The following is a 22575-nucleotide window of genomic DNA, read 5'->3' on the forward strand; positions in this document are numbered from 1 at the left end:
TCATAAACCCACTCTATTCTCTCCAAGTCCTATTTGTCTAATAAGCTGACCATGAATTTCACACATCCACGTTTCTGCAGTGTTTTTATGAAGTCATCAGGCTTATGTAAACCCTGAAAGCATTTTTGAGTGAGTCTTTGGTTGCTGAGTAGAAGCTGGGTTGAGAAAATCCAGGTCACTACTCTGAAATGGGCGCCTGTTGTTGTGAGCAGTGAATGTAAAGAAGGCCTCTCTGTGTTTTTCTGTCTCCATAGCCCACTCAGCACTGTTGTTCCCACTAGTTTTCTGTCCCTTATCACATAATAATGTGCGTGCATTGCTTGAGAGTGGGTCGACTGCTTTTTAAAGTAATAATCTTCAATAAAAACAAACTCAAAACATTTTATTGATTGTTCAATGCATGTTTTTACATAAATCTTTCAGGACTGGAGCTATTGGATATATTTGTAATTGTGTATTCTATGGATTTTTTAATTGATTATTCAAGTAATTAAATAAAATATTCTTTTTGCTTAATTAAGGCTCTAAATCATTGCAGTTCTAAAAGCTGCGTACTCCAGCAATAGCTTGCATTAGCAGATATCTAGAAAGTGGTTTTAGCCTTTTCACTGTTAGCTAAGATACTGATACCTTACTAATAACTTCGCCAATGTCTCATTGGAAATGTTGATATATATCTTGAGCTTTTGACCACCATACTGGCTAACTGTTAGCGAGCTGACCCAGAAAATATTCTTCTTTCCATGCTCACAGGTTTTTTTTTTGTTTTTTACAACTGCCCTATTGTGTTCTTAAGTTCCTGTGGCGCTGCTACAGTGTTATCATGACATATGATCTATTGGGGACATTTGACTTTGGAGCCTGTACCTGTATGGTGTAGAGTAATATCCTACATGTATGTCATCCAAAAGAGGCCAATATGAATTCATTCAATATCTAAAAATATTGCAAAACAAGAGCACTCGTCAAAAATATTGTATTCTCTTTACCAGATATTGGCAATTATCTGGATCAGTAATCGTGGTCATGGTACCATGATAATTCACACTTTGAAGGCTTTGAAGAAACTTCAATCCCCATTAATCACCATGCAGCAGGTCATCAAAAATGTTGATGAAATGTGCATTTCAGATCCAAACCAGATGAAACTCAGTGTGGTCATTGAGAAATCAACACAACATAACTGAGTCAAATTTCATGAAGATTATTCAAATATTAACAGTGATATGATATTTTGAATTTTTAACAATGATGAGAGATATAGATTTCCATTTTTTTTTTAAACTGATCCAGAATTAGTAGATTGATCCAAATCCCCTCCAAAATGTAATGGAATCTTCTATGGCGAATGGTTTATCTTTGGTTAAAATTGGTACTTTTGGTGCGACTCTGCTAACAGACAATCAATCAAACAAATAGATGAATGCTGGTGAAAATAAAGTCCACATATACTGTAGTTGACATAAGTAGGGTCAATACATTTGGAAATGTAGCAGACACAGGGAAATTCCCTCTCGCTATTGTGTTTTGGTATTTTGTGTGTGTGTGTGTGTGTGTGCGTGTGCGCGTGCGCGTGCGTGTTAACCCTGCATGCCATCGCCTGAGAGACTGCCTGGTTTCTCCCTCTCTTTGTTGTACATATATGTTATGTTAGTTTAGCTTCTGAATGGAGCCCTGCTGGCTTTGCATGCTTTTCAGCTGGCTTCTAGATGCTTCCCTTAGTCTCTACTGGGCTGAGTTGCTAATATCAAGAACCACTGTTAGCATCCACCAGCTATTGGTGTCTGTGGGTGGAAGCGATGTATGGTTTGGCTCAGAGTTCAGCGGAAAGGTTGGGCGGCTGAAATCTGTCCATTCCTTCCTGTCACTGACAGTCTGCCGGCATGCAGAGCACTAACTGCCATCTGCTGCTGTATAAATAGACAAAAGTCAGTGCAGGAACAGCTGGCGTGTATGTCGGGACTGCACAGTGCCCCGCTGCTTTCTAACTAAACAGGCAAGATTTGTAACTGTGGTGGGTTATAAAGAAATGTCACCAAAAATGCAATCATTTTTAGATCAAAGTTTTTTGTTTTTTTTCTACCTCAGTACTGGCCTTTTGCCTGCTGTGATTCTCAAAACACTAGAAATCCTTGGTAGGTAGCAAGAATTTAATGTGATCGCTGACCAGCGGTAAACAAAAGTAAAAATTTTCATTTTTGTGTCATTGCTTTGCACGCAGTTTATTTTCCTGCTTGAACCAGATATCTGAAACCCTGGAAGGATAAAGCTTTATTTTGTGTTGCAAACTGTGTCAGCATCACTTCTAGAGTTTCAAAGTGGAGATTACTGTTAAACTAAAAACTTTTCTTTCCCAGTTTCTTTATCCAATTGCAGCCATCTTTTCTTTTACTAAAAGAGAGAGGCTGGGTTGTTTAAGCTGTGTGAAAAGAGTCATTGTGACAGTGGGGACCGGCCACATAAAGCCTTGTCATAACGGATTACCTAATGTGTTTTTCAGCCTTTGTCGTCAACTGCAGTCCCCTGCATTCAGGGCTTTGTTCTGGTGTCTTCCTGTGCTCTTTCCCCTCTCCCCTCTCAGGCTAGGAGGACATTAATGATGTGATCAGCGTTAAGAGTTGAAACTCAAGGTCTTTTTTTGGGTTCTCCTACAACATCTTTTAATGTAAAGGTTCAAATTTCAAGAGCTGTACTAGGAGTTTAAAGTTGGGGGTATGACGTCTGTTAGGATTGTCTTGGCTAGACAAATCCCTGGCTGGAAAGTTCCATCACTGCTGGCAGGAATGCCCATCAGTGGAAAATTGGAAGGCTGCTTGGTTATTTTTATTTAGTTGTCTCGTCGTGATGTGAAAGCAATCTTTTTCCTAGAAAAGGCCACGTGGAGGTCTGCAGTATCAAGATTTCACATGTTGGTGTCTGTTTTGGAGATGTTGCACGTCCAGTGTTGTGGCTGCGATGAACTCAGCTGCTTGTTGAATGTGTGCAGCAGAGCTCAGATGCTACTTTTAGCCCTTTGCTTTGAGCGGCAACCACTGACAACCGTGTCACCTGTGCCGCAGCCGTGGTAACCGAACCATCACAAACACTCTCCCAAAGCCATGGGATACAACGTGTGTTGCGTTTCTGCGGCTACCTCAGCATGTACACCAAAGTTTATCATGCTGCCTATTTAAGACCGAACAACCATTATAGCGTTGTTGTGGCTGCTCACACAGCGAGTTCATGCCAACAGCTCCTTCTCCCCTGCACCGCCTTTATCATGTTGCTGATCTCCTTTTTTTTGGTGATGTTGGTTGAATCTGTCTTGCCATCATCAACAACAAAAATCCCTAAAAATATGACAAATTTTAATTTAGGAGGAAACCATATTCTGAACATTAATGTGGTGGGGTTAAGTCGGGGGTGATGTGTCAACAATTTCATCACTGCAGACCTACAATTTGTTTGCTCTGATAGTCCGCTTCGTTTGGGTGGTGAGAACATGTGGATGAAGTCTAGAGCGGATCAAACAGATGAATCCTAGAGCAATTGTTTCTGGAGTGTTTTCAGTCAAAGTCTAGAACATATGAGTGCCATGAACACAACCGCTACCGGAGCGGATCAAACTCAGGAAGTATTGGTGATGATGTAGAGTGCACGGCATTGTGGGTGATCAGGATAACTGGCGACAGCACAAAACAGGGCATTAAATCCACCAAAAGCACCGCAAGTTGTTTCTGCTCTATTGTTGAATGTTTTGAAAGAACAACTGGAGAAAGCAGAAGGTTCTGCTCGCTTTGACCCATTGTTGAGAGCCTCTTCTTCAGGCTCATTTTCTTCTGCAAAAAGAAGTTTCTACTCCAGTTACGCCCCCCTCAAATGGTTAGCTCATAAAACTGCACCATAGGCTGTTTGGAGTGGATCAGAAGTTGCGGTCTGAACGCAAACCGAGCCAAACCAAGGTGATAAAATGATCGACCGTCCTCGCCCATTCGGTCCAAGTCTGGCACTAAACCGGTGTGAAAGCACCCTGAATAAAGTCACCATCCTGAGAAGCATCCATTGAAATTAGAAAGCTTGTTTATTTCCCTTTTGAATGATTCCATATTTGGAAGGAATGTGTATTTGTGTTGAACAACAAAGCTGAATCGGTTTATGGTCATGAAAAATTTGGCAAATCTTCTCTGTTGGTGTCTTTGTTTTTGCACGTCATCGTTTTATTGAGCTAAATCCCCAGAGAGCCTCTACAACCAGGGACCAACTGAATAGCTTAGTGTTGGTGATGTATGCCTAACTTATTCTATAGAAATATCTAGTAAAGGTTTGCTTCATTCGTTAGTTGACGTTGACATTTTATATGAATTTAGATTAGACTTATACACACATTAAATAATTTGAAACTGCATCTTTTTGATATAAAGTCAGTTGCACGTGACTACAAAGACATGACTAGTAGCAACTTTACAGTGTAAAAAGAAATGGTACTTATGTATCCTAGATGGTGGATTAAAGGCTTTTGATTAAATGTTTGAATCACTGTTATCTACAAGAGAGCAGTTACATCACAGTCACGCTAATAAGCACACAGACCTCTGGGATTTTTTTTCTGTTTTTCTGCCTCATTGAAAGCAGCTCATTGTAATTCTGTGCAGAAATGAATTCTCTGTATGTACAAGTTCTCTCAGGAGTTCATCCCATTAGTTTTATTCCTGTTTACATATGAATACTTCCAATGTCGTCATCCCCTTCCTGTGATCTCAGTCGGTCATTGATCTGCTGGAGCTAACAGCCAGCGGGTCCTCTGAGGGTTTCAGGAAGTGCAAGCATGATCTGATCAGCCATTTTAGACTCAGGTGAAACAGACTAGCTTTCAGTTCCCATCTGCTGCCCAGAGACCTCCTAACAGCCTCATTACAGAGGGGTGTCTTTGCCTTCCTGTTGTTGGCCCCACAGTCTAGCACAAAATGTCTGCCGGCATACAATCAGCTGAATTATGTTCTTTACATAGCAGGAAATGGTTAGTTAACTACTATACAGCCTGTCTAGAAATGAAAAGCTCCTGGGGAGTGGTAGCCCATCGGGCCAGTGTGTTTCAGAGTAGGAAGTGAAAATGCACAGTTGAAGGATTTAACAATTTAAAACATTCACAGAATGAAGCAGCAGTGGGTCTTGTGAGACTCATCTTTATACAGTGTTTAAAGCTGTTTCAACACTTCTGATAACACTGTGTGGTAATAATGTGATGATTACATAATATATTTAACTTATTAGGTGTTTGTATCCTTTTTTCTCAAAATCTGTCAATTCAAAACTGCCGGTTCATCGAGGGTAGTTTGTCTGAAATTTTGCAAAGCACAAATATTTTAATAAACTATGAGCTTAAAGTGTTTTCCTGTCTGATTTCTCATTGTTAGAATCTTGTCATATAACTGATCAATCTACATTTTTCATAATTAAAGAGGTACCAAAATGTGCTCAAGTTGAGATTAAAGGGAACACGCCGTACTGCATCCTTATCTTCTGTGCCAAGTTGGGTTGTTATGGCAACCAGAGTCCGACTCTGATCCCATACCTGTTGCCATGGTTAGGGAAAAAACTGAGTGATGACGTTGCATTTGAGGCAGCAGTGAGTGTGTGTGACTGTCATTTCAAGTATAAGAGGTGACATGGAAAATGTACTCTAATAAAAGGAAATCAGAAAACGTCCTAATTTGCAGCTATAGACTCTTTGGATAATTGCTGTAAGATGCGTGAATAAGATGTGTAGAGTCGAGAGGGAAGTAAAGTCATCAGTGATGTCAGCACAATAAAACTGATCAGAAAAACAACACTGCACAATATGATCATTTCTAATGTTGTCAGTATACATGAACTGGTCATACCCAAGCTACATCAACTGACCATATTGGAAGGGGTGGGGTGGTGGGGGGGGGATGGCTAATCAATAAATTGTGACTTGTTAACCTTTGCAAGTATTGAGGATTTTGAATTGACTCTTAAACTTAAAAACATTCATTAATAAATATTTTCTAAATGTTGTAAAAACCTCCTATTGAGTCAAATAATTCAGCAGCAGACTGATGTTAAATGGAAGATCAATAATTATCAACATTGGAAAACTGAATCGATAATCGGTAATATTTTAAAATCTGTTTGGAATCAACACTTTACTAATCTGAATCAAATCCGTTCGGGAATTAGGGCTGATTATCCACCCTTGGAGCATAACGTTACATATTCTGTGTTTGAAATGGCACTATACTACAAACTCAATGAGTATATGCTGTCTGCTATCTACTATAAGTATGATTAGGATGATGACCATTCCCACTGAAGTATGCATTTGGAACCTGCAATGTCAAAAAAACCTGAAGCAAACTGAGGCTAAATATCTCCGTTGGTTCTACACGTTTGAAAGTTCTGAACACATTTTAAGAGAAAGTGACCAAGTAGAATATCAGCATGTGTTCATTCCGACATTTCGGAGACTCCATACTGTCCGTAATTTATTACTGATGAAAAGTCCTATTTACAAAAGCGTTAAACACTAATGGAAGACGAGAAGAGATACTTTTGTTTTGAAAATAGGATGTTTTTGTTTTTAGATTGATGTTCGTCCCAGGACCATTTGACATTCCCTGAAAGTGAGCTCGCAATGCATTATGGGGCGGTTGAGTATGACTAATGCACCCAATGTGCACACTTAAAAAATGTTCCTATACAGTATACAGATCCTTTCCAAAAAATTAGAATATCATGGAAAAGTAATTTAATTTCCATAATTCAAATTCAAATAATTCAAAAAGTTAAACTTTCATATATTATAGATTCAGGGCCCACAATTCAAACGATTTTCAGTATTTATTTGTTCATTTTTACATAATTTGGGCTTCTAGCTCATAAAACCCACGAAAACAGGAATTCAAAAAATTAGAATACTTTGAAGAAAAGAAACCACCATTTCTTTCATTCGGGAATTAAGGTCCAAAGGTTTGGAGGAAGACGGGTGAGGACAGAACAGAACATTGCACCCTAAATCATGACTGACTGGATATTTCACACAGGACCTCAAGCAGCTTGGGTTCTGTTCCTCACCTATTTGTTCTGTTCCTATTCTAATTTTTTGGAAAGTGTTTGTACATCCAGGTATTTCTTGCACACTCAATCTTTGCATACTATCTAATGTGAGTAGTACGTTAGTATGACATTTCTAAAATGGCCACAATCTGTCCAACTTTCATGAATGTCCTCGAAATAGTGGGAGAATCCAAAATACTTGTGGGTTTGAAACCCGTACAAGGGCAGGAAAAACCAATTCCACTCAGAGCTTTCACTCCCATCCTAGGAATTCAACCAAGGCATGAACAATTTATAAGTGAACGCAGTGGCCCATTTCCAGTTGAGGCTGTTCAGAAAATTTGAATCATGCAAAATGTGTAGGGAAATGTCAAAATGCAATGAACACAACAAGCAATGCTGCAGTCATACAGTGTGCAACAATGAGAAACACATTCAAATATGTTAAAGCTCTAGTACTTCTGATCTGATTGGCTTAAAAAGATCTGTCAGTACATTGTTGGCTGTAATCTTTACCAGGTGCAGATGTGTTTGCTCTACACTAGTAAAGGCTCTCACATGAGAACAACTCTCATGACATAAAGAGAAATGTCATGTTTGAGCACCTTGATAGTAGCATGAGTCAGCTATGGAAAGAGATGAAAGTAATGAATTTTAAGTACTCACGTTATTGTAATTAAGTTGCTTTTATTGGCATTTCTAAATCAGTAATTTTATTTATACTTAAGTATGTTTTAAAAAAAGTAATTTGTTACATTTTTCTTTTAAAATGATCAACAGACATTAAACTACAAAAAAAAAACAACCAATCAATCAAATGCATCACATCATAGCCGACCAATCAGATTAAACGTAATGCACCATGCCAAAACAGTGTTGAATGCCTTTTATTTTCTCAGTTTTAGAGTTCATAAATTTAGCTACACTTAGTCTCTTGAATCCATTGGTGTTATTTTATTTTTGAAAAATATTGCACATTTTGACAAACTTTTTATTTTTTACAGATGCCTTTGTGGGAAATAAATGAAGTTCCAATTGTGCCAGATATTGTTTTTTTTTTCTTTTAAGTTTATTCATGAGGTTTTTACTGTATGCAAGGGAGCCATAGGGGGGGAAAGTAACTAGTAAGTTTTATGTTTTTGTGACCAATGTTTTACGGTATGTTAGTATAATATGAGGCATGATGAACGTAAAATATGATTGCTAGTTGTTAGAAGTTAGTAAAATAGGAAGATGAGCATTTTCTATGAAATGCCTAAATGGCATAAATTAGGAGAAATAAAATGTTGCATGTTGAAACGTAAACATTTCCTACCTTTTTTTTACCCTCTGAATAGAGTGAAATCATGAATATTTAGCATTTAAGAAGTGCTGTTCTAACTGGTAGCCCTTTGGGCTATACAGTACCTATGTAGCTCACAGTTTCAGAAAGGTTGGTGACCCCTGTAGATGAGCAGCTTCATAGTTTCTGCTCACATTGCAGCCGTACTGTTAAAATATGTTTTTCATTCTAAATCAGTCCGAGCCTTTGAAGAGCATCCAGAAATATAGGGAAGGAGGAAAGCTGATGATCACAGTGCATTGTCTCGCCAGCACGCAGCTGCTATTCCACCCATCAGTCTGTCTGCCTCTAATGGACAGCTCTCACTCTGGGTCTCACATGTGGTGGTGGTGGCGGCTCATCATTTTTCTGTGTTCTCCGCTAAGGTCAGAGCTCAGACGTCTTCCTCATTAATAGCCTCTGCAGATTGTTCCAGGAAAGAGGAACGGGGTCACCCATCAGATTGCTTAATGCCCCCCTCTCCTGTTTCTACTTGGAGGCACCCGGTCAAAGGTGAAATTTAGCTGTATTTAGCCACCTGTCTGGCTCTGTCAATCTCTGGTGTCCCCAATATGCAAGTTTTGACTCAATCAGTGCACCTGTAAAGTTTGACAACACACTAACACAAATGTTTTCTTCATATTCCAGTTGGGTATAATCTGTTGCGACAGCCGTTTGGTTTATTCACTTGAAGTTGTCGTTGCTCAGTTTTCTGAGGACATCCTGTGCCTTTAAGTTTCTGCACACCATGTGACCCACGGAGGGCGCAATGCAATCTCTGTCTGTGCACATCTCCTGCATTATTGATAAGCGTGCTGAGATCCAGCAGGCAAACGAGGCACTCAGCCAGCAAAATCTTGATTCAAAAGCTTCTCGAGCATCCTCATGTTGAAGAGGGTGCAGTCTTAATTTGACCATTAGCGATGCTTTGATTTTGCATGACACAGGGCTGATTGCTGCCTTTTGGTGGGCACTGCTAATGTAAAGGGTAAAAATGCTTTAAAGACTTAATGACACAGAATGTATTGTCTGTCCGGGATGCAGTGATTTGGTTTCCCTTTTGTCCTGATTTTCTTTAATTATCTGTCAATCATTGGTTCAGATGCTGCAAATAAGGAGACAGGCTTCATTCAGCTCGAGCTGGCCACTATATCGAGTTTTTTATTTTGGCGATATAGAAAATTACAATATTGCCTATATTGATATATTGTTATTGTATACCTTTTTTTGTATTCAAATACTTGTTTTATGAGTTTCTGCTTTCGCTACCTTTAAAAACAGCATGAAAACCACAGTAAGATGGATTTGTGAGTGTGTTCAAACCCAAAGCTTCCCCTAAACAAGCCTCACTACAGAACTCACTCACACGTGCTGTCCATTATAGGAGAAAAAAAACATTGTTCAGCGGTTTGTTAATGAATGTGCCTGTGTGGCATTTTGCATCAGCAAATTGAACCCAGAATTATCTTTCTGGTAAGACTTTATTGAGTTAAAAATATCTAGATTTATATCATCTCCATTTTGAGAAAAAATATTGAGAGATGAGTTTTGGTTCATATTGCCCAGCCCTACATTCAGCTTCTTTAATTAACCCTTGTTGCTTGGACTTCTTCTGTCCTTTTCTAGTCATTTAGCTTTCTGCAATGTCACCTTAAAAAGAATCAGAAGTTCACCCGTGGGAGAGAGGAATTAGCGGAACTACAGTAGTATGACGTTCCACAAATAAACCACTGTAAATTAGCTGTGACATAACTAGCGCGCAGTGTGAAAGCTAGTACGCTTGTCCCAGGGGTAGCAACCAACATGGCTGACGGGGGTGACATACCAGGCATGGTAGCAGATTCTTGTTCATTAAAGTGTGTGTGTGTATGCATGCATCCCGCTGATGACGTGGAAGCATTATTGATCCGTTCTTATAGTTTGTCGGGTTATTAGTTAATGTGTTATAGCAAAGTGATGTTGGTTAAAATAGATAACGTGTAACAACCTTTATTTCTTTCTTGTGACTGTTAAAGCTAAACAAATAACAAGTATAAGAGTCTTAAGAACATTTGGCAATTTATTCATTTAACTTCAATCTATGACTGTTTTTTACTTTCTAAAATTAAGTTATTTTGAGACAAATTAAAGATGCATTCTTTTCAACCTGATCTCTTTTTTGAATTAGTATCTAAATTTGGTCACCTTAGTGAATGCATGACAATTTTTATAATACTGTAAATAAATACAGATTTTGAAGCCATTGTTGAATGACACATTTCTCCATACATTATATATATATATTCTTAAACTTATCTTTTGATTCTTTTCATTCCTTTTCAAGCAGATTTAATTCACTGAAGTTACTGTATTAAGATATTAACTGTATTTTACTGTATTATGATACTAACACTTATTACATATAGTCACCCTTTATGTACTAAATATATATACTTTGAAAATGCAAAGCTATTAGATCATTATTGTCTCATATTCTTGCCAAACATATGATAATATTATTTCTAAACCTGTTGTTTTGTCCTTCCTTCACAGCTATCCTCAACCCAAAAGCCCCAAAGGAACCAGCAAAGACCTTCAGTTTCGATTACTCTTACTGGTCACACACAACGGTGAGTATTTTCTTCTTTGTTGCTAATTCTATTTATAATTCTAGAAACCAAATTAAACAGTACATTTACTTTAATCAGCAATGACTTGTCTAAATATCCATCAGTTTTATTAAAGTTGTGACAAATCACTGTACACTACCGGTCAAAAGTCTTAGAACACTACGCTTTTTCCAGTTTTTTACTGAAAATATTCAGTTTATTGTGTCATTGCACTCTGAAATGTAAACATAGAACATATAAGCAATTTGAGTTGAAAAAGAAATCATGGATTCCTTGAACAATACTGTTCACCTGATGCTCATGAGGGTCTGGTACCACAGTGTGTTCCAACACTGCTTTTATGCAGACAGAGGGGGTTGGAAGTAACCAAGAAAAGTTGGAATACCTGTATTAATTAGTAGCACCAGCTTTCAAGGTTGATTCAACCTTCAATGCTGTAGAACAACTTTCACATGTTAACCCACTTCGTGTTCCCTGAAAAAGGCCTTTTTGTATAATTTTTCAGTTTTGGGGAACCAATACTTTTTCTTTTTTTTTTACCTCTGGCTGTTCAGTACTTACTTTTGTACCATTTCAAGCTATTCATTGGACTTGCACGAATTGAATTGCAATAAATAACTGGAAAAATTAGGGTGTTCTAAAACTTTTGACCGGTAGTGTATATGTTTTTTTTAAAGGATGATCTTTGAATTATAAGTCTATAATAAATACTCCCCTCCCCACACAGCCTGAGGATCCCAGCTTCGCAGCACAGAACCAAGTCTACAATGATATCGGGAAGGAAATGCTCCAGCATGCTTTTGAAGGCTACAACGTCTGCATTTTCGCCTACGGCCAGACAGGAGCTGGCAAATCCTACACTATGATGGGCAAGCAGGAGGAGGGCCAGGAAGGGATCATTCCCATGGTTAGTTTAACAGAACATCTGCCATTTTTACTGATCTGCACGAATCAGGACTGAGTGAGACACCACTGTACTCTCCGATGACTCCAGCAGCCTGTATTAAGACGTTTATTAGAAAATTTATGGATTATACTAATTTCTTTCCTTCAATTTCTGAGTATTTTTTTTTGTTTTTGTTTTTTATTTCCATCACCTTGGACCCATTGGTTCTTGTAGTGATTCTTTTCTCTCTTAGTTTATGTTCACCCATTTGGTTTTTATCGTGTTTTTGTTATTATCAGAATCAGAAATACTTTATTCATCTCAGACGAAGATGACTTGTGTTAAAGAGGCTCGAGAAATATTACAAATAAAAAGAATAAACACTAAAGAAACAAAGAAAGAGAAAAGAAAATATAATATATAATTAAGTTAAAGACTGTTAATTAAATAAGGATTAAAAATACAAGTGCACACATCACAGTAGAATAAAATAATACTAAAACAATAGACAAATGCACAAATATAATACAGATATATGCAAGAATCAAAGCTGTCAGGTTAGAGTGATTCATTTTACTGTTAGATCACAGATTTGACTCTTTTCTGATGAAGCCTAAAGTTTTTCTACTCTTGTGTCCTAACTTTACCCATACTAGTGGGCTTTATCTTTCATTATGATCTTTGTTAAATATTCCCAGTTTTTTCTAATACTCCATGTTCAGTTGTTCATCATCCCAACATATTAACTTCTAAAATGAAAAAAAAAGACTGCGACGCTGACCTTTAGATTTAAGGATTAAATCATTGACCTACTTTTGGCTTCCGGTAGCAAAAAACAAACCCTACACCATTTGTAGAATTGTATGATTTATTTTTACCATAAGCCTTAATAATTCATATTATCTTGTTTTTTTTTCTGCCTCTCAGCTATGCGAAGATCTGTTTGAGAAAATCAGTGAAGACAGCAACAAAGATGAGCTCTCCTACTCTGTGGAGGTGAGTCACAGACTGCACTGACAGCTGTAATGCCCTGTTTGTCTTGTTTCAAAGCAGTCGATGCAAACCTCATACTTAAGGTGTTTGGCTGGTATGCAGGCTGAGAGTGTCCAAAAACATTTAACAGAAAGACATGTGAGCCAGCTCTATCATCATAGTCGGGATTAGTAAATATTTTTTATTTTCGTGTCAGGTTTGTGTCCTGTCCATTTAAACCACATGTGTCAAATTCAAGGTCTGGAAGTCAACTGTGGCCCATTAGAGCATTAAATTTGGCCCACAGGTTAAAGTTGAAATTACAGAAAACATGAATCCTTGTGTGAAAATACCAAGTAATTCAGTTGTAGATATTTCAACCCTTCCACACCATTTGCCAAAATCCTGCAATTTTATTCAAATTATTCCACACATTTTTTCCAAATTCTATATATATTGCTCACAGAAGCAAGGAAATTTAGATATTGGATATTGTCTGTAAAGTCCATTACTTTACATTGAATTTATATGGCAAAATTATGTTGAAATTGCTTGTTTTCCCACCTAATATTTGCGGCCCACTTGAGATCAAACTGGTCCGTGTTTGGCCCTTGAACTAAAATATGTTTGCCACCCCTGACTTAAACTGACTGTGTTCCCTCTGAAATGGCTTCCAGGTCAGTTACATGGAGATTTACTGTGAGCGGGTGAGAGATCTGCTCAATCCCAAGAACAAAGGGAACCTCCGAGTTCGAGAACACCCGCTGCTCGGACCCTATGTTGAAGACCTCTCCAAGCTGGCTGTCACCTCCTACACAGACATCGCAGACCTGATGGATGCCGGCAACAAGGCCAGGTTAGTCGATTCTTGGGATCATGCGCTGATTGGTTAAAGCAGGAGGAACAGTGGGGGTGTTGAAGGAAACAAATACCTCATGATCATCAATAAACCAACTCGTTCAGTTATTCTTTACTTGGATTGAGTTTTGATAAAATAATTTAAAGATAAAGCAAAAACTGTACTTTGATCTCCTCACATATTTTGACTGTCAACTGCCAGTCTTTGTCAGAGGTGTCTGTTGATCACTTTGATGTTTCCTTGACTTCCGTGTAGTATTTCCAGCAAGATTCTTTTTGTCGTCTTTTTGAAAGGTCGTTGTCTTCTTTTTTTCTAAGAAACAGAATAAACAAAATCTGAGCATACTGCTAAAAAATAAACTTGCTGGAATTATTATAAAACAAGAACATAGCCATTGTTGCAACAAGAATGTAAATTATAGATTAACATTTACTTCATTATAAAGACAAAGGAAAAACTTGATGGTTACTTTCCAATATAAATAATTCTTTAAAAAAAAAAAAAAAACATAAATCACTTTTTTCTTTTTAAAAATCAAATAAACAAAGCTTGACAAAATAAAAAATGATTTGAACATCAACAATCATAACTACCGGTAATTGGGTGAATATGAGATTGAGACCAGTAAAATTAAATGAAATGAATTTGGAATGGATTATCAGTTTTGTTTAGTATTTCATTTCAATATACAACTCTATTTTTTCCAGTGAATCCAAATGCAATTTTCAGTTTGAAAGATTTCGGGTTTTTTTTAAATTCCCACTACTGCAAGTTGGGAGTGGGACATTCCCCTCACAGTGCTGCCAAGTATAATCTCTTTATTGTAAAATACTGATTATGGGGAAAATATTTGTTCCCCTATTTTTAGGAGTTGACCTAATTGCAGTTTAAACAGGTGAAAGCGGCCATCACGTTTTACAGTCAATATATTTGTGTGTATGTGTTTGTTTATGTTTGACTGTGAGGCTCACATGAGGAGGAATACATTCTACCCTAATCTTATGCCGACTCAGAAGGCTTATTTCCACAACATGCAGCTTAAAGCTACTATCTCTCTGAGTCCCTCAGAGTCCGCCCCACGTATTTGTGTTTGGTGTCCTTACGCTATTATCCCCTCCGCTGTATAAAGGAATCCTTTTGACTGAATTACTAATAATGTATGTAAAAACCTGAAGTTGATAGCTCTTGAGTTTTCTATTTTACAACCCTGCCTATGTGTGTTGTAACCCACAGAACTGTTGCTGCCACCAACATGAATGAAACCAGCAGCAGATCCCACGCCGTTTTCACCATTGTCTTCACTCAGAAGAAACATGACAATGAGACGGACCTCTCCACAGAAAAGGTCAGAGGAGGAACCGATATAGATAAATAGATGGATAGCTTTATTGGTCCCGCATTGGGGAAATTTACTGCCATGGCATCTCACATCAGATGTATATATATTTTACTCAAGCTCCAGGTTAAGGCAGTAACTTTCCATGATGGCAGTGGATTTGATCTTAGTAGTTCAGCTGAGACATGCCTTTGTTTTTGGAGTCAGAGGGAAGGAAGACATTTTACGTGGAGACAGGAAGACCATTGTGTTGGTATAAACACAATGGCCACATTTACATGCAAGCTTTTATTCAGAATAAAAGTTAAATCCTCTTTAAAATGGCCTTTTAAAATGGCAATTTTAATTCAGAATTAAACTTAAATCCGAATTAGGTGGCTGGTTTATTCTGATTTTATTTCAGGAATAAATAATCCCTCGATCTTGTAAAAGTTTAATTCCGCTTACATTAATTCCGGTTCTTTTGTGCATGCTTGTTCTGTCGCGATGACGCGCTGGTGACGATAACGATAATCCAAGATGGCCACCCGAAGCAAGCGGGACTCTAGCCGAGACTATTTATTTAGTAAGAGCATGGACGAAGCATAAACATGTGGACATTCACACGGCAAACGAAACAGACTTTATCAGGGACATGAAGCGGGTGATACTAAAACCCAGCAACATTTCAGAGACATACCGGAGACAGAGTAAATGTGGCACCGTACTGTATGCACAGGCTGTAATATCACCAAGTTAATCCTTGTACCAGTTGTTAGGGCTACTATCTTTACTAGGGAGCAAATATTTATTCCTGGTTATTGTTTTTATGGACTTTTACTGGGCTTTATTTACCAGTGATTAGTTCCAATCTCCTTCTTCTGCTCAGCGGATCAAAGTGTAACCGTATGTTATTGTCGAGCTGCTGCTTCAAAACTACAATCAAAATAAAAGTCAAAATAGTTCACCGTATGTGGTGGCTTTGTGTTGTGTTTTTTCCCGATAGCCATGAGACGTCACGTTGGCCCCCTGTCCAATCAGAACCCTTCCCAACCCCCAAACCTAAAGTGGAATTGATTAAAGCCAAATAGACCTGTTTTCCATGTGAACCTCAATTCGGAATTAATATAAACACAAAGCAGAACACTTTAATTCCGACTAATTTCATTTGGAATAATTAATTCCGAATTAAAAACATGGTCAATATAGTGTATTTATGTGTCACTTTGATGTTTATTTTTAATTGCTAATCATTTGGGTTTTTTTCAACACCTTTTTAATATATGGGATACTGTTGTATTTCGAATATTCAGGCTTAAATCTTTTTATCTATTGTGTTGTAGAGGACCACATTTAAATTTATCTAGTGTTTTGGCAGATGGTTTAGCTCTTCATTCATGCCTTCCCTTCTCTCAGGTCAGTAAAATTAGTCTGGTCGACTTGGCTGGGAGCGAACGAGCAGATTCCACTGGAGCTAAAGGTACCAGGCTAAAGGTGAGACTTCCATCTTCACAAGACACTCGGCAGCATTTTTAACAGGCTAATAATATCCCAATGCCTCTGGAACAACCTTCTTCTTTGTGAAATCACAGGAGGGAGCAAATATCAACAAATCTCTCACCACGTTAGGAAAAGTCATCTCCGCTTTGGCTGAAGTGGTGAGTGTTTGGTGCTCGATTATTTCTCCTTGTTTAGTCTTTACTGAACTTATTCCTACTTCCTGCATTTCAACACTTGTAAAGCGGGCCTGGCATGCTGTAATGTCTGCCCTTCTGTTCTTTCCCTTTTTCTCCTGCTAATGCTTACTTATGCAGGATAACTGTACCAGCAAGGTAAACCCTTTTGAAAGTCCAACCACTAATCTTTTATTCATCCTGTGAGGCAGATTTGACAGCTTTTTGCCCTGTGCTTGTGTTGAAGAGCCAGCGACTTAGCAGCCACTGTTTTACAGTGCAGTACTTTTAGCTTCCATGCACAGTTGAACAAAGCACAGAAGCAAAAGTGGATTAAACGTGCCTTTTTCTCATTTTACCCAGTGGCTCATCTGTCTCGTTTAAGCTCTTTGGGTCTTTCCATGTCATTTCAACACATTTTCAGTACATCTCACGCACTTCAGTCTCAAATTTTTTTGAAATTTTAACAATTGTTCTTTAATTATTCAATCGCCACACTGTAGATTTTTAGTTTGAGCGGTTGATACTTTTATAACACTTTTTGAGATAGGCCCATGTGTGTGTGTGTGTATATATATATATATATATATATATATATATATATATATATATATATATATATATATATATATATATATATTCTTATTTATCTGCTGCTAAAATTCTGCAAGTTTCCCCTTTGTGGGACAAATAAAGGATATCTTATCTTACATGGCCAATTTAGTGAGAAGGAAAGTGTCGATTTTTGTGCATCCTTATTTTTCTTTCATTTTCAACTTCCAATATCCCAGGAACTACACCACATGGGAAACATTAATTTGGTGTGCTAATACATCTCCACGTACTACTCAGAATACTGCTATACATCCTATCTGGTGGACATGCCAGCCCCTCAAATTTGGTAAAAAGTGTCTCAGCGTTTCGGGTTTGAACGTGTAAACAACTTTATGCCTCAGCTCCCAGTAATTTGATCAGCTTTGAGCTATGTACATAGACTGTTTAAATCACTAGTGGTTAGTCAGATACTGTGGTGTGAATAAGTGTTTCCCCTTTCCTGATCTCTTACTTTTTTTGCATATTTTCCACACTTAAATGTTTCAGATCATCAAACAAATTTAAACATTAGTCAAAGATAACACAAATAAACACAAAATGCCATTTTTAAATGAAGGGTTTTATCAATGAGCAAGAAAAAAAATCCAAAGCTACATGGCCCTGTGTGAAAACCTAATAACTGGTTGGGCCACCCTTGATAGCAACGACTGCAATCAAACGTTTGCTAAAACTTGCAATGAGTTTTTTTGTAACACTGTGGATGACTTTTGGCCCACTGATCTTTGCAGAATTGGTGCAATTCAGCCACATTGGAGGGTTTTCGAGCATGAACCGCCTTTTTAAGGTCACTGCATTTTGTGTTTACTTGTGTTATCTTTGACTAATGTTTAAATTTGTTTGATGATCTGAAACATTGAAGTGTGGAAAACATGCAAAAAAGTAAGAAATCAGGAAGGGGGCAAACACTTTTTCACATCACTGTATATGCATTGGTTCTCAAGCACTGCCGAGGTGCCCTTGAGCAAGGCAGCGAACCCCAACACTGCTCCCTTCATTGTAAAGCGACTTTGAGTACCCAGAAAAGCGCTATATAAAATTGATGTGTAATAATAATAACTGCATGTGGTAATGTAAGAAAAAAATCTGATTTCTATTTTAATTCATAGTACAAAATGGAATAAAAATAAGGATGAGCGAAAATCAAACATACCCCTCACTAAAGTGAAGATATCCCAAAAAGTATTCCTCCAATTATACCAAAAATGTACAGTGTGCCTAAAAAAAAAAAATCACAGAACGATCGGTGTAGAAAAATTATGAAATTTTGACCTAAGTGCGTGGGTCTGGGTGAAATTACATGGAATGACCCCTTTGTCATACATTAGTTTGTCTTTTTTCCCCGTCTGATGTATTGATGTATTTTCTGCCACAGAGCAAGAAGAAGAAGAAGACTGACTTCATCCCATACAGGGACTCTGTTTTAACCTGGCTGCTGAGGGAGAACCTCGGTAGGTAGAACTTTAAGCCATTATAAAAACACAATCTCTCAAAATCAAGTAATCTGAGTAATAGACCCATAATAAAGCGATTCAATAATCAACTGTGCTGGCGTATGTCACTCTCCAGACAACACAAGCACACTCATCATCTCTGTTTAGGCATGTGTGGATTGGTTATGTGTCCTCGACCTGAGCTGGTGCATGTTGCACAGAGTAGTTCACGTTAATGAAGCTCTCATGTTACATTAGTGAAATTAGTTGCACAGTTTTGGCTCCAGAGGTTGGTTTCTGTTTTGCTGAGTGCTATTACAGTGTAGCACAGCAGAGATCAGGCAGTGCGTTGAAATAAATCTAATGTTAATTACACTTTGCTCTGCTCCATGTGTTTAAATAAAGTCCACACATAAATTAATTTATATAAATCACGATCTAATGGATCTTTTGTTTTCAGGTGGGAACTCCAGGACAGCCATGGTGGCTGCTCTCAGTCCTGCAGATATTAACTATGATGAAACCCTCAGTACGCTCCGGTAAGGTTAATTGTCCCAGAAAGATTGTTTTTGTCTTCTTTTTAAAGAGTATGTTAAACTTCGTCAGGGGCGTCTGCTGATCGCTTTGATGTTTCCTTTGAAGTTTCCTTGACTTTTGCGTAGTAATTCCAGCAAGATTCTTTTTGTCTTTTTTTTTTTAAAAGGTTTCATTTATTCAGACAACTGTTACTTAGAAAATCTACTTTGATCTCCTGACATGTTTTAAAGGAAATATCAAAGTGATCAACAGACTCTTCTGATGAAGACTTGCAGTTGGTAGTCGAAACATGTCTGGAGATCAAAAGGAAATTTCCTAAGTAACAGTTGTCTGAATAAATGAAACCTTAACATACTAAGGTTAGTTGTCAATAGAATAATAATGTGTGTTTTCTCTAAAATGTGAGCAAAATGTCTCCAGAATGTTGACACATTACATTACTCCACAAACATGGCCCTAACTTTAAGTTCCAACGGTTTTCTTGGTTCATTGATATTTAGTGAAATCTATTGTAACTTAACCGAAATTCTGTGTAATGAAACATTATTAAACTATATCAGCTTATGATTAGCATTTAATATCTTTTTGGTATTATGATCCTTTTTAGCTATGCTGACCGAGCTAAGAACATTAAGTGCAATGCTGTCATCAATGAAGATCCCAACAACAAACTGGTACGAGACCTGAAGGACGAAGTGGCTCGACTAAAGGAGCTGCTCCGCGCCCAGGGCCTGGGAGACATCCTGGACAGTGAGTTTAATGAAGTCACACACTGGCATATGTCCAGCCACACAGCTTTTATTTTTTTTGTCAGGGTTGATCCTCTGTTTTCATCACTGTTTCACTACTGTCTGCTGTTTATTGTCTTTTTTATTATAAATGTTTCTTGACGTTTTTGACTACTCGCTAAAGTTTTTTTTTTTTTACCATAAAGCGCGTTTATTGTGCCCTCAGAACAATAATAATACTTTTCAAAATGCTTGCTAACAACTGACAAGACAAATTACATTTTAAGGTTACAATAAAAAATGCTTCATTTTCTGTACATGTAACAAATGACTTGTAGTTTGTTGATTAAATATCATAACCAGGGGTGGGGTCAATTTGAATTATAATTGCATAATTGATAATTATTTAGGGGGCCTGCGAGGCCTGGGGACCGCACATACACATACAAAGTTAACCATTATTAAAATGTGTTTGATATCAACCTTTTCCACTATCTGTCAGTTCTCTTAGAGATCCTTTTACTATTTCAAAAAAAAATTAACTCTGTGGTATACTGACAGTAAAAAGGCTCAGACACCAACACCAAAAACATTAATACCTATTTTTTCATGGAAAAGGAAGCATAACAAGGAAATCAAGAGATGAATAACAAATTACATGATGTATGATATTTCTTAGTGTATTTTACAGCTGATTTAAGACATGGGTCAAAACTGACCTGTTATCATAAGAGATGCTAACAGAAAGCTAACACAAGTCAAGTTTTATGGGGTTTTTTTTTTTATTAAAGGCTAATTGTGATTAATTGTAAATTAACTTTAATAATTGAGAATGTAATTGCAATTTACTTTCGGGGGAAAATAATAATTGTAATTTTATTTGTAATTGGAAAAAATGCCGATTATCGTAATCGAAATGTAGTTATAATTGAACATGGATAATTGAAGACGTAAATGTAATTGGAAAATGTATTTGACCCCAACCCTGCCTATAACAACCACCACCAGATTTCTCTAACCAAAATAATTAGCAACCTTGTGAATTGCTAATTGCTACTTAATGTATATGCACCATAATAACCTGGTATTCATAAAGTCATTTCACAACATTTCTTCTCATCTTTGTTGTTGTCAACTGTAACTTTTTCCTTCCATTCTGACCCTTCTCATCTTTTCGTGCTTCCCATCAGTTGACTCTATTGGGGATGATTGCCCAGGAAGTGGAGTCAAATGTGTGTATTTGAGTGATAGTTCCTGCACTGAGTATGTTTTGATGCCCTGGCTAATACATGACACCCAGATCCCTTAGAGTAACTGTGCTCCAGCTTTGCATGTGTGGTAACTGCTTCAACAGAGCTAAATTTCCTTAGGAAATATATATTTAATGCAAGGCTGCTGTAGCTATGCTGAGCTAGTTAGCATTAGCATGATTTGCACTTTTTTTGGGTTGTTTTCAGAACGAAGGTGAGGCATCTGCTTTAGCTTTTTGTGGTACATAAAGAAAAATGCTGCATTCCTTTGCACAGCATAGTTTTGAGAATAGTGTGTCCGTCTCCTCCAACCCCAGATGAATCGGTTTGAAAACATGATTTACCTTTACTTTCTTACCAGTGCTCATTCCTGCTTTTTATGTTTTTGTTTTTTCACTAATCATCCACTACAGGTGACAGTGCTCAGAACTTTAAAATCCCTCTTCTGAGTACAGAAACTGAGTCTCAGGTCAACGGAAGGCAAGGTGCATAACGTCAAATGTTGTAAAAGCTGCATTTGGAGGTGTATGAGTGTAGATCTGACTAACATGGAGTGTTTTAGTAGTTTGTGTTGAATAGTTAGTGCCCTTTTGCTCAAACAACCCTAACCAACTTGTTGCTTTGATACTAATAGTTTGCTTATCAAATAGCCCCAACCAGGTTATTAGCTCAGATGCCCAACTTAGAGTATGAATGTTTTTTCTCTTTTTGCCATGATGCAGTTCAGGGTTCTCCCCAAAGCTGTTGAGCCCTGTAGGGGCCCCCTAAGGTGTGATTTTGATCCTTTACGGTGTGTTTCAACTAGCGTAAGGGGCCTTTCTATTGTTATTTCCTTTTTTAATCGGTACCGTCGTAATAATTGTTGCACACTTGGACACAAAATGGAGATCCTGGCGTGCATGGGCAGATTTAACTGTCTTTAACTTGCACAATTGAGAAACACAATCATTAGCCGCACCGTCGGGGGGGCTGTGTCCAAATAGTTCTGATATTACTGCAGGTCCAACATAATACCTCATTTAAATTTGAAAAGAGCGTCTTTGAATCAGTTTTTTGAATAAAATGTTATTTTTTGTCGTATACAGTGTCTGAGTATTTATTAGTGGAGGATCTATACAAAGCACGAGTAATTCTCTAACTACATTCATCATGACCGTCACTAATTCAAAAATAACTTTAAAGTAAGGCAGTTACAAAGATTACATAAAGAAACTTTAGCTTTACCTACAAAATTTGGCCCTCAGAGACATATACATTTCAAAAAAATTTCCCTCGAACCCCCCTATAACACTGCCGCGTCATGCGATCCCCCTACGCTGTGAAA

At 37.6% G+C, this 22575-nt stretch overlaps 1 protein-coding gene across 17 annotated transcripts in view; it reads left to right on the forward strand.

Annotated features, from left to right (window-relative positions):
- The window catches only part of kif1b (kinesin family member 1B), an 84951-nt gene that overhangs the window by 11732 nt on the left and 50644 nt on the right, over positions 1–22575 (forward strand). For 6 of the 17 annotated variants that reach the window (XM_028452734.1, XM_028452736.1, XM_028452746.1 and 3 more), the window contains exons 3-15: positions 10910–10986; positions 11714–11893; positions 12800–12868; positions 13522–13700; positions 14937–15048; positions 16435–16512; positions 16611–16676; positions 16833–16850; positions 18679–18754; positions 19197–19275; positions 19881–20023; positions 21192–21233; positions 21665–21736. In XM_028452734.1, coding sequence (XP_028308535.1) covers positions 10910–10986; positions 11714–11893; positions 12800–12868; positions 13522–13700; positions 14937–15048; positions 16435–16512; positions 16611–16676; positions 16833–16850; positions 18679–18754; positions 19197–19275; positions 19881–20023; positions 21192–21233; positions 21665–21736 — 1191 coding nt within the window. The remainder of the gene's footprint in view (positions 1–10909; positions 10987–11713; positions 11894–12799; positions 12869–13521; positions 13701–14936; positions 15049–16434; positions 16513–16610; positions 16677–16832; positions 16851–18678; positions 18755–19196; positions 19276–19880; positions 20024–21191; positions 21234–21664; positions 21737–22575) is intronic. The other 11 variants (XM_028452745.1, XM_028452748.1, XM_028452751.1 and 8 more) reach the window with 6 other exon arrangements.

The sequence above is a fragment of the Gouania willdenowi genome, chromosome 7 (genome assembly GCF_900634775.1).
Source record: "Gouania willdenowi chromosome 7, fGouWil2.1, whole genome shotgun sequence".
Taxonomy (NCBI): Eukaryota; Metazoa; Chordata; class Actinopteri; order Blenniiformes; family Gobiesocidae; genus Gouania; species Gouania willdenowi.